We start from the raw sequence: 12,487 nt of genomic DNA, 5'->3' as shown, positions 1-12,487 counted from the left end.
GTCCCGCTCTGCTTTTTCTCACCTTCTCCACCTGGAATGCCTTTCCCCAACTACCGCGAGCCCCACTCACCATGCCCGGACCTGCTCCCTCAGGAGGACACCGTCCCCCTCCCTCTGAGCTCCCCATCACTGTCTTCCCCATCAGGATTCTCTACCCGGTCTCGCCTGCTCCTGCAGGATCTGCCCTACGCACCTCAACCCTGCTACCATGGGAGAGTAACCTGTCCAGCATGCAAGAAAACAGATGTCCCTGGGGGTGAAGACAGAAGGAATACACATGAGCAGATGGCAAATTTTATTAAGAGGCCTTACTGTCAGGGAGAGTGAGAACTCTTAAGAATATCAAGCAAACAGAAAAAAAAAAAAAAGTGGCAACTGTTAAGCTCAAGAAAACAGGAAAACAAAAAGTGGAACTAAAAGGGAATATAATCATGCTACATTCACCAGCTCAATAGTGAGCAACATTAACAAAGTCAAAACAGTTCGCCAAATTATGGCTCTAAACAAAAATTGTGCTACAACTATGTGGGGGAAGATGGGAGTTCAAAATGTAACTTTTTCTAAAAGTGACGCATCGATGGCCCTGCCTCTACATAGATATTGCTGGGAACCGTGGACAGAAATGCTACAAGAAACAGATAAGCAGGATTCCAGGCAGCTCTGGGAGGCGGATGGTGGAGGCAGGACAGGAGCCCGCTGGGTTCTGCATGAACCATTCAACACTGTTTTACTTTTGAACACATGCACGTACCACCCTCTGATAGAAGTGAAATTTCTAAGTAAGAAAAAGAAAGAATCCTAAACAGAAGCACTTCCAGCAGGACATAAGTGTTTTCCTACAACTTTTCAACCACGCTACCCCTTTCCCCCTTCAACAGTGTCTCTCCACCCTCAGGACACAGGGCAGCTGAGGACAGCGTGCATGGCCTGAGACCTGGCGTCAGCCTGCCGGCTCCGTACTCTTGAGAAAGCTACTGTAAGCTCTGAACCTGACCTTTCCCCGCCCGTGACATGAAGACACCACCACGGACCTCAGGGACCCGGCTGCGTTGCTCAGCACCCAGACGGTGAGTAAGTGTGAGGATGACCGTACACCCTGGACCTAAGTCACCCAGATGCAATCTCTCACTACCCTCTCCCCCTTCACACCACCGTCCAGGCGGGCTTTCATTCTGACCACGCCCCCACACTGCGCCGAGCACTTGCCAGAGTGTCCTCCAAGTCGCCAAACCCGAAGGCCAAACCTCAGTCCTCATCATGACCTTTCCTGACACTTCAGAGAGTTGATCACATCCTCCTCCTGGACACTTCTTCCCTTCTTCCCATGGTGCCAGTGCTTGTGGTCTTCTTCACACCTGCTCTGTGCCAAACACTGCTCATGTTCGTCCTTGAGCACTCGATGGCAGAGTGACCCGAGGCTCAGGCTTGCTTGTCTTCTCTGTGCTCACTCCCTCGGTGACCACAGAGTGTCACTGCGTTTTCATGGCCACTTCCAGCTCAGACTTCTCTTCCAAGCTCCAAATGCCTATTTACAACTGCCTACATGACATCTCTACTTGGATCCCGAACAGAATCACAAACTTAAAATGCCTACAGTGAGCTCCCCATCTGCCCCTCTAAACTAAGTTCCACCCACAGCCTTCCCCCCATCTAGTTGCCCAGGCCAAGAGCCTTCTAGTCAACTCAACTCCTCCCTTTGCCCTCACACCCCTTATCCAATCTGTCAGCAAATCCTACTGCTTCTACCTTTGAAATACATCCAAGGCCCAACTGCTTCTCACCACCTCCAGTTTTCCTGCTCCAATCCCAGCCTCCGCTGCCGCTCACCTGGTTCCCTGAACAGCGTGCCGACAATCTCCTGGTTGTCCTCTACTCTCCCCCACCCTCCAACCCCCACCACCAGTGTCTATTCCCAACACACTAGCCTTTCAAACCTCAGCCGAATCTCAGGGCTCAACACTGAGGGAGGGACAGCTGCCCTCTGGAGCCGACAGCCAGCACCGCCTTACCCTAGCGACTCTTTGTTTGGACAAACAGCCCCAGAACCTCACAGTTCAATCTATGTCAATTGTTCTCAGCTGCCCTGACGCTAAATAAGCTATCTTTATTCACCAAATGGGGGGTTTCAGATGGGTCTCCGGGCAACCTTCCTTTCTGTCTACTGCCTCCCCACACCCCATTAACCCTGAAAATAATCTCCATACATATTTCAGCAATTCAACTCCTCCAAAACTTTGCTTTGCTTTCCTAGAATTCTGATTGTAAAACACCTCCATCCCAAGTTCTGCCTTAAGAATGCAACACCCCAAAACAAATCAAGAACCAAGAACCTGATCCATCCTGCAGGGGCTCAAGTGGACCAGGGCACTCAGGTACATCAAGGGACCCGGATCTCAGAGGAACACCATTAAGTCGATGCTGTACAAAGCCAGGCTTACTCGTGTGGCCTCACCAGTTGTCCAGAATTGGGGGAAACAATTATAGAAACACTGGTTATAAGGTATTTTTCCTGGGTTTACATATTTTCAAACGGGGGGGAGGGGAGGGGAGGGGAGGGCCAAACTAGAAGCAGCAGATTATATCCCGGTGCTCAAAGTTCCAGTGAGCCAAGAACGGGCTCTCAGTTCACTGTCAGGCCTTTGTTCCGCTGCACATCACATTAAGAAGAAAAATTTTGTGTAATTTCTGCTAAATATGAAACTGTCTTGGGCTCTACCATGACGAACGATTTTTAATAGCTAATGCTGATGAAAAGTTATACTTGATATTCTCCCTCTTGTTTGGATCCACTAAGAAAAGAGAACTTATTTTGTGGCAAGCATTAAACACTACTTCATCCAGCATTTAGTGAAAACTACCCATGGGTCAAGCAGAAAACATGCAGAAACAAAATAACAAAATCTTTGCCCTTAAAGATGCAGAAACAGACTTGTACCCAATAAATATAGCCCACTGGTACAGGAAGAAACATCGAAATGTGCAGGGAGGGTGGGGAGGAGACAAAGGATGTAAACAGCTGGGCATGGCCTTCTCCAAAAGACAGCAGAGTCACACCTGGCACAGCACACAGAACAGGTGCCTCTCGTAGCCAAGAAAGGGTAGAAGGAATCAGAGAAAAGGAGCAAGACTTCCAGGCCTTACTTGGAAACTGAAACTTCGTGACACAATTTTCCTTCCCTTCCCTAATACCTAATCCTGGCAGAAACAAAAGTGGGTTTGGAGGAGAAAGGAGAACAAAGGAGGAAAGTGAACTGACCCCCAGAAGGAAATGGAAAAACAATCCAGAGTCCTGCCCCTTGGACATCTAAGACAAACACACTTGCCAAAGTCAAATTCAACGTAATTATAATGATTCTGAATTCTGAATCCATGAAGTCTAAGTTTATGGGGCTTTTACACCAAAGCAATGTATTGCTAAAATCTTACCAATGCTAATACCACAAGACAGATTGATGAATCTTCTATCAACGATCTGTCCTCGATTTACCACTAGGCCTACCAGAAAGAGCAGTCTTTGGAAATAAGACAAACTGGAATAGAATCTCAATTCTATAACCTCCCAACTGTGGAGTGCAGCACAAGTGCCAAGGTTACAAATGAACAAATCACAAATAACCCAATCTCTGGGGCTTAGTTTTCCTCTCATTAAAGTGGGGGAACTGCCACCGAATAGCAATTGCTAACATTTGTGAATGCTGAGCACATTTCACATTTCTTATGGCATCTTCACCACAACCCTGGGAGAGCGGTCACATCACCAGCACCCTTTGTCAGAGGAAAGAGCTAGGTTTAAGTAGTCAGTGAAGAGGGGCGCCTGGGTGGCACAGCGGTTAAGCGTCTGCCTTCGGCTCAAGGCGTGATCCCGGCGTTATGGGATCGAGCCCCAAGTCAGGCTCCTCCGCTATGAGCCTGCTTCTTCCTCTCCCAGTCCCCCTGCTTGTGTTCCCTCTCTCCCGGCTGTCTCTATCTCTGTCAAATAAATAAATAAGATCTTAAAAAAAAAAAAAAAAAAGTAGTCAGTGAAGAGTTCGCATGGAGAGAAAGCTAGGTTTCAGTAGTTAGTGAAGTTAGTAAGTAAGCAGCCAAGCCAACATCTGAATCCACAGCCCATAAGAATAAAACACAAGTAAAAAGCACAGGCTCCAAAGCCAGACTGAGTCTGAATCCCAGCTTTGCTTTTTACTAACTTAGTAACCTTTAACCTCTGTTTCAGTTATGCAAATGTGAACCAGGGACAAAGGGTAGCCTCATTCAGGGGATTACCGCCAGAGACTCACTGAGGAGCTGGATGGCCCAGTGCTGACCCTGTTGGGGCACTCTTCTAGGGCACATGCTGCTACTGTCACAACTATCAGGGACAGGACTGTCATCCTGCCTGCCTCTCTCCACACATAAAAGGCACTAAACAACTAATATTTCTTCCCTCACCTACTCTGCAAAATCAACTAGCTTTTATTTGTTTCTAGTATATGTCAAAGAAACCTTAAGACAGATGAAAGAAAAATCAAAACAAAAGGAAAAACCAAAACACAAATGTAGCAAGAGAATTATACTCACAGTTCTGAAGGCCACGGTAACTCTGTGAAGAAATCAAACGTGGGTTTAAAGGAAATGCTCCCGGTTTCTCTTTCCTCTTTCCATAGTCCTCAGAGAACCTGACAAGGAGAGACAACATGCGCATTAAAACCCCCTTCCTTTCACTTCTTGAAGCTCTACTGAACTCACCCCTCAGCCAGTTCCATCACCTCCCACGCAAGCCTACTGGGCAACGCCTGGGATGAGGGGTGAGAAGAGGGCACCACGACCCTGTCTTCAAACCTATTTCTACTTAAGAAACACACAGGAAGGAGCGCCTGGGTGGCTCAGTCGGTAAGCGTGTGCCTTCGGCTCAGGGCGTGATCCCAGAGTCCTGGGATCGAGCCCCACCTCAGGCTCCTACGCTGGGAGCCTGCTTCTTCCTCTCCCACTCCCCCTGCCTGTGTCTCCTCTCTCACTGGTATCTCTCTCTGTCAAATAAATAAATAAAATCTTAAAAAAAAAAAAGAAATACATGTGAAGCAACTGGAAACTATTCAAACATATCAAAAATCATAAATTAACAGGGTGTGGTTGGCTAATAAGTGCACGATACAATGACAGAGTATAGACATCTGTTCCACTGCCTTCCATCAAAACTATACTAAAGAGATATTTTTTAAAAATGTTCTAAACAGGGGCGCCTGGGTGGCTCAGTCTGTTAAGCATCTGCCTTCAGCTCAGGTCATGATCCCAGGGTCCAGGGATGGAGCCCCAGGTCAGGCTCCCTGCTCAACAGGGAGTCTGCTTCTCCCTCTCACTCTGCCCCTCCCCGTTTGTGCTCTCTGCTCTCTCTCCTATGCATACACTCACTCCCTCAAATAAGTAAATAAATAAAATCTTTTTTAAAAATGTTTGAAACAGCACAGGGAGAACTGAAAGGAGAAAAAAGCCAAGATTTTTGAAGTACTGAGGAAATCTTCTAACATGGAAGATTGAGACCCAAACAAAAAAGTAAAAAGAAGAAACCTGGAGGAGACAGAAACTATAACAGACTGAAGTAGAGTAAATGACGCAGCAGGCCCAAGAAAGCCAGGTCCTAATTCAGCAGTGGAACACACGGAAACCACTTCCACTTGCACAGCAGTGTCCTAGAAGACCAGAAGTGGCAGCAGCAGTGTAGACAGAACGGGGGTAAAGAAGGCATAGCCCCAAATACAGAGGAGCCGGGGAAGGCCATGGAAGCTGAAACCAGAACCTCAACACCAGGCACAACGTGACGCCCCCTCACTCTGAAAGAAGATGGGAGGGGGCATTCCCCGGAAAAGTAGAGGCGTCTATGGACTGAAGTCACCCTGCCCAGCTGCACTGAACAGAGCTGGACTTAATGACCGTACATACAGTGAACAGTGAATTCTCCAGCTCTCCTACAACAGACCACACACGCACACCGCTGGCTTCCAGATTCTGAAGTCAGAATTGTGCCGGAAAGAGACTGGAGAATATTTCTGGGGAATCTGATCAGCTCCAAAAGACAGATATAAAGATACTAACCCTGGGGACCCCCAACACATGGCCCACCCAGAATACCCTGATATAAAAGTCAAAGGGCCCCACCACGTCAGACAGGAGAAGGAAGGAAACAACCTAAAAGAAACAGAGACTATACAAACTATCAATAATATAGAGGTAAGACAACACTGCAATCAATAAAGAAAAACAGGATGTCCTTCTAGAAAAATAGAAAAAGAGCTCTTGGAAATCTAAAGAACCTTTCTGAAATCAGAAATAATAAACTAAAGAAAAGTTAAGTCAAACTGAAGTCATCTCCCTGAACAGAGAATAAAAAGAACCCCCCCCAAAAAAAGGGCAGAAAAGGAGGAGCAAAGGAAGGAAGAAGAAGAAGAAGAAGAAAAAGGTATTAAGATAATTACAACCTTTGCCCAGGACAGCCAAGTTCCGGATAATAAGACTTCCAGGAAAACAAAATAAGGAAAAGCAAGAGAGAAAACCTCAGCACAGTAATGCCAAAGAGTATTCCCAGAACTGAAAACTCCCAGTTACCAGAATGAAGGGACCCGCTGAATATGCAGCACAGTGGATGAAAACCGACCACACAAGGTACACCATCACGACATTTCAAAAGACTTGGACAAATTGTAAAACTCCTACAAGCTTCTAAAGATGGGAGGGGAAACAAGTTACATACGAAGGAAAAATGAGAATAGCTTCTGAATTCTAAAACAGTAACATGAAAACAAGAAGGCAATGGAGCAATCTTTGAATTTATGAACAAAAATGAATTCCAATACAGAACTCTATACCCAGCGAAACCATCAATCAAGTTTCAATCATGCATGGTCCCAAAAGGTTTGCCTCCTAAGCATCCTATGTCAGAAAGCCCCTGGAGAAAGTCTTCCACCAAAACACGAGCATCAACAAAAAATGAGCAAGGCATGAGCTTCCATCAGAAGGGATAAGGGAATCCCCAGGACGACGATGAAGGGAGATTCCAGAATGGTGGCTGTGCACCAGGAGAGAGAGAAACAAGTCCAAGCCGGAGCAGTGTTGCTCAAGAGGAGGGAATGCTGAAGGCTGTCTTCAACTTGTCCAAAAACACTGTACTATCTTTTTAAAGTAATTAACGCCACCAAAAGGAAGAAGTCAGTGAAGAAAGACAAAGACAAGAGTTGCCACAAACATAAAATCCAACTGTGGACAAAAGCCAAACGATGAGAACAAAGGAACATCCAGGGACAACACAATAAAAGACCGAAGGAGCAAGCAGCTCGGAAAAGAACAGAACAGAGATCTCCAGGAAACTGTCTGCCAGAAATCAAACGTGAAGAAGAGATGAGTCTGTATGACCATGAAGAAAAATTACTAAGAGGCTACTGGAAGGTATGGGGAAAATAGGTCTGGGGTAGGGGGTAAATTACAATAGGTATAAAAAGGGTTAAGAATGTGGGGGACTGATGGGGCATCTGGGTGGCACAGTGGTTAAGTGTCTGCCTTCAGCTCAGGGCGTGATCCCGGTGTTATGGGATCGAGCCCCACATCAGGCTCCTCCGCTGGGAGCCTGCTTCTTCCTCTCCCACTCCCCCTGCTTGTGTTCCCTCTCTCGCTGGCTGTCTCTGTCTCTGTCGAATAAATAAATAAAATCTTAAAAAAAAAAAAAAAAGTGGGGGACTGAAGAAAGATAAGTACCCGTCATAATGCTCTGGGCGCACCTCTATCACAGGACTTACCCACTGTACCATCATCACTGACTGACTTCTCTGTCTCCCTCCCTCGGCTGCAAAGACCTTTTGGAGAGGATCATTTCTCATCCAGTTATCACCCTGCAGAGTCCAGTACAACGCCTGCTACAAGAGTATACACAAAAGCAAAGGGTTTTTGTATTTTTTTGCATTTATTCGGGTACTGAGTATCTACTACACATACCTGCTATCCTTCCGGAGAACTAGAATTCAAAGACATATGGACCTTGCTTGCCTTTAAATTTAAAGAGTTTCAACTTTTTTTCACACCTGAGAAAACAAATATTTCTCCTATATCCTCACTCTCCCCAAAAGATGAAAAGTTCACCAGGGGCTTACAGAACTTTAATAGTCCGGCTATCACTAATGGATATGGAACCCAAGACCTGATGACACTTGCTTGACATTGTACGCATTGTGTAATATGAAAAGGGTGCCGGCTTGGGTATCAGGACACCTGGTTTCTAGTACTTTAGAATTACTCCTTTTGAAGAAGAGGAAATCCCAACTCCTTGATATGACCTGTCGGTCCCTGAATGATCAAGCGCAGTCTGACTGTCATGCTATCTCCCGTGAATCCTACAAAGCAGCAACATTAAGCCATTTTCGGTGTACAGAACAACCTGTGCCCTCCTCGACACCTCCTCCACCTGGACCTTCTTCCCCGGGATGACCTGGACGCATGTGCGGTGGGAGCCGTGCCCTTCCCCCAGGTGAGACACCTCTCTCCTGTCCCCCTCAGCACGCCTTCACATGACACCAGTATCTGTGGAGTGGCTGACAAATGCCATGCACGGCCCCAGGACACAAGGCAATAGACGAGAGAGACGCAGGACTCTGCGGTGGTGGAGCTTCCTGTGCAACAAACTAGAGCGGATGTTAAATCGGGCCTGTCAGTGTCTTCCTCCACCCAAACAGCAAGATTCTGGGGACAACGACAGCCTAAGTTCCGCAGCCTCAGCACCGCCATCCCAGACAAATATTTAAAGCACTATTAAATAAAACCAAAGTGAAGGTCAAAAAGCCCCAGTGCCTGCAGCAGGTGAGTACCATTTGCTCTTTAAAAGCCCTCCTCTCCCTTCTGAAGCGCATGACTGCAACACCTCCTTGACCGACCCTTGTACTAGTTAACCACCCGCTTGTCATAGGAATCTGCTCCCGTCAGAATCAACCACACGCTGCTCTGATCTTGTCAATAGTATCAACCCTACCTCCTTCTCGACCCAACCCTTTCTGTACTCCTAAACACTAGTAAAAACATCCAGTCTCACAGACCCCAGCCTCTCCCGCCTCTGCACCTTTAGAGCGGGCATGTCCTCCACGAGGCCCTGCCTGCTTCCCACCTTCCACTCTCTTTCTACAGATCCCTGCAGACAGCCAGACCTGCAGAGGTCACGGCATCTGGTCCACAGCCAGTTTCTGTATGGTTCTGGGCTAATCAAGGTTTTTACCCTTTTAAAGGTTGTTTAAAAAAAAAAAAAAGGCAGCTATGTGACAGGCCCTATGTGGCCTACAAAGCCTGAAATGTTTACTATCTGACCTTTAACAGAGAAAGTTTGCTGACCTCTGAGCGTGACCGTGACGGGGACATGCCCTCCAGGTCCTCAGAGCACTCTGCTCTGGCACTATCACTGTAGGCATCACACTGCACGCTGACTGCCTCACTCCCCTCCTGTCTGTGCCCCCGGGGGCTGACACTACACCAGGCACAAGACAGGTATTTAATACTGTTGACGCCTCAACAACTGGGTCCACGTATACACAGATTTTTTTTGATACATGCCGCATAGTAAATGTAGTTTCTCATAATTTTCTCAACATCCTCTTTTCTCTAACTTACCTTTTTATAATACAGTATATGATACACATACAAAATATGTGCTAACTGCCGATTCTCAACTATGGGGAAGGGTCCGGCGGCCCGCACTGTTCAGGGGTCAACTGTCCTGGCACTTTACATGTGTACACCATCCCACATAGTAACTGCACGCAGAGCTTCAAAGATCACAGATACTAGAGTTTATATAGACAGTACCAGAAGTCACGTGACTAAAGGCAACGCACCAGTATTTGTACCTCAACCTCCTGTTTCCTAGTTAAGATGCTCTTTCTACTAAAAAGACCTGCGTCTCTACACAAACTACGATACCTAGACATCTTTGATTACTAATACCTGAGACTTTAGCTAAGGGTAAAATTTAATTTTTGACTCGCTATTTAATTTTGATAATTTTTAAATTACTGCTACTTTTTGTAAATTAAAGAAAAAAGAAAGAAACAGACACCCTAAGGAAGCACTAGGCAGGTATTTGTAAATTAAATATCAGTACTTAGTGGTTTTCTACTCAGTGCACCACAGCCTCCCATGATCCCACCTATACCGGTCTGAGAACCCACACCACCTTAGAGACAGGCTCCATGATACGCCTGTCAAAGAGGCTCAATCCTCTGTCTAGCTGTGCCTGCTCTAGGCAGACTTCGGAAAAAGTCAAGAGTCCGGCCAGCACTGTGTAAGAGAACGCTCCATGACGATGAAAATGTCCCATCTCTGCACTGTCCGAGGTGGTAGCCACTAGCCACACCTGCATACTGAGCACCCAAACTGGGGCTAGTGTCACTGTCAAACAGAACTTTTCATTTTATTTAATTTTAATTTAAATAGCCACACACAGCTAGCAACGACTACAGGAGACACAGATCCAAGTCTAGACTCCAAACACTGCAGTGAAATAAAACACACTTTTCCCTGTATCCTTAACTACAGGCTGTGTTATCTGGCCCAATCATTCCCCTGAAAAAGACTAAAAAAGATGGACAGAATACTTTAAAATCTTAAAATCAACCAGAAACTGACAAGACAATAAGGAAAGAACAGGCCAAAATTAAAGTGAAATCAGGAACCCAAAGAGATGAACAAGCACAGAAACCACCTCTGCCCTGCAGTCATTTGCCAATTCTGAAAATTTTCAACTTCCATTTTTACAACCATGCAGGGAAAGAGGAGTAAGAATCAAAAGCTGGGTCCCTTAGGGTGTTTAACCAAAAACACTACCTCCAGAAGCAGGGCCCTAAAGGCTACAGAGCTCAAGATAAAAGAAACCAGAGGTGAATCACCTCTCCAGTAAAATCACAGCACTGGGCGGTCCAAAATACCTCAAGCCTTAAACCTGCTTTAAACTGGTTGAAGCAAAAAAGAAAATAAATTAAAAAAAAAGCTCTCAGAAGGAGCTATATCTTCATTCTATGCCTCAATAGACTCCTACAAATAATCAGAACTAAGTTAAGAATCCTACAAATAATATTCTACACCATATATAAAAATGAATCACAGACCTAAATGTAAACCTGAAACTTTTCTAGAGGGGGATGGAGGGAAATAAAGGAGAAAACCTTTGTGACCTAGGATTAGGCAACAACTTCTTAACTACGACACTGAAAAACCACAGTCCAGGGGTACCTGGGAGACTCAGTCAGTTAAGTGTCTGCCTTGGGCTCAGGTCATGATCTCAGGGCGCTGGGATTGAGTCCCAAAGGCAGCAGGCTCCCTGCTCAGTGGGGAGTCCGCTGCTCCCTCTCCCTCGGCCCCTCCCCCCATCCCGCTCTCTCTCCCTACCTCAAATAAATAAAATCTTTGAAAGAGAGAGAGAGAATGCAAAAACAAACCATAGCATGAGAGAAAAGCACAGCACACATCTGACAAAGACTTGTATCCAGAATATATAAAGAACCCACCAATAAGACAAAAAATTTAATAGGCAAAAGATTTGAACACCAAAAGATACACAGGTGGCAAAACCACAAAGAAAAACCATTACACACCTATCGGAATGGCTGAAAAGCTAAAAGACTAACCATACCAAATGTTGCCCCAACGATCCAGCGTGACTGGAACTCTCACACAAAGCTGGGAGGAATGTGAAATGGTTCAGCCATTCCAGGACAGAGTTTGACACTTTCTCAAAAAGCCAACATAGGCCTACCACAGGATCCAGCCATTACAGTGCTAGACCCAACCATTTCCAGGAAAAACAAAAGCCGATGGTCACATGAAGACTTGAGCAAAATTATTCAAAGGCTTTATTTGTAATAACTCAAACCAAGAAACGACTCTCCACACACTGATCACGTTCGACGTCATCCCAAGCAACAGCAGGCAGAAATTCCTTGCAAGTCAGCAAGGGATTCTAAAACAGATACAGATCTGCAAAGGGTCAAGGAGGGCCAAGGTATGCTTAAAAAGGAACCAAGTGGGAAGAGTTCCACAATAAGACCTGTTATAAAACTAAAATAATTGAAGCAACTTAAACTGGGCAGTACCAGTGGAATTCAAGAAAGTCCAAAACAGATGCACATACACACGGACCTTTCATTTCCAAGAAAAGGGGCACTGCAGAGCGCTGGGGGAAAGATGCTCTTTTCAATGAACGGTGTTCGGACAACTAGCCTGTCCACAGGTTAATGAAGCTGGATTCCTTCTTCAGATTATGCACCAAAACCAATTCTGAGAGAATTACAAAGTTAAAGGTTAAAAGCAAAAGTATAAAAGCATTTAGAGAATAAATGAGGAACTAGTTCATGACCTCAGGGCAGGGAAAGACACAAAAAGCTTACAAAGGAAAAGACTGACAAATGGCACTAATTAAACTTAAGAACTTCTATTCATAAAAAAAAAAAAAAACACAAAAAAACCACTGAGTCAGTGAAACTGCATA

General features: G+C 45.6%; 2 protein-coding genes across 7 annotated transcripts in view; both read right to left on the bottom strand.

The window, feature by feature from the left end:
• LOC123786486 (uncharacterized) overlaps nucleotides 1-12,487 on the bottom strand; it is a 224,356-nt gene that overhangs the window by 98,946 nt on the left and 112,923 nt on the right. The gene's annotated exons all lie outside the window — the stretch shown is intronic.
• The window catches only part of LOC123786625 (ral-GDS-related protein-like), a 120,381-nt gene that overhangs the window by 100,253 nt on the left and 7,641 nt on the right, over nucleotides 1-12,487 (bottom strand). For 4 of the 6 annotated variants that reach the window (XM_087860490.1, XM_087860491.1, XM_087860496.1 and 1 more), the window contains exon 1: nucleotides 4,558-4,658. Coding sequence is in view for 1 of the 6 variants with exons in the window: in XM_087860495.1 (XP_087716621.1) it covers nucleotides 4,558-4,655 (98 nt within the window). In the remaining 5 variants the exon portion in view is untranslated. Of the gene's footprint in view, nucleotides 1-4,557; nucleotides 4,659-12,487 lie in introns of those variants that run through there. The other 2 variants (XM_087860495.1, XM_087860492.1) reach the window with 1 other exon arrangement.

Source organism: Ursus americanus, unplaced genomic scaffold (assembly GCF_024610735.1).
Source record: "Ursus americanus isolate L20-20 unplaced genomic scaffold, mUrsAme1.1.p SCAF_68, whole genome shotgun sequence".
Taxonomy (NCBI): domain Eukaryota; kingdom Metazoa; phylum Chordata; class Mammalia; order Carnivora; family Ursidae; genus Ursus; species Ursus americanus.
Note: the sequence above shows the minus strand (reverse complement) of the source record. Positions and strands in the feature narration are given on the sequence as shown.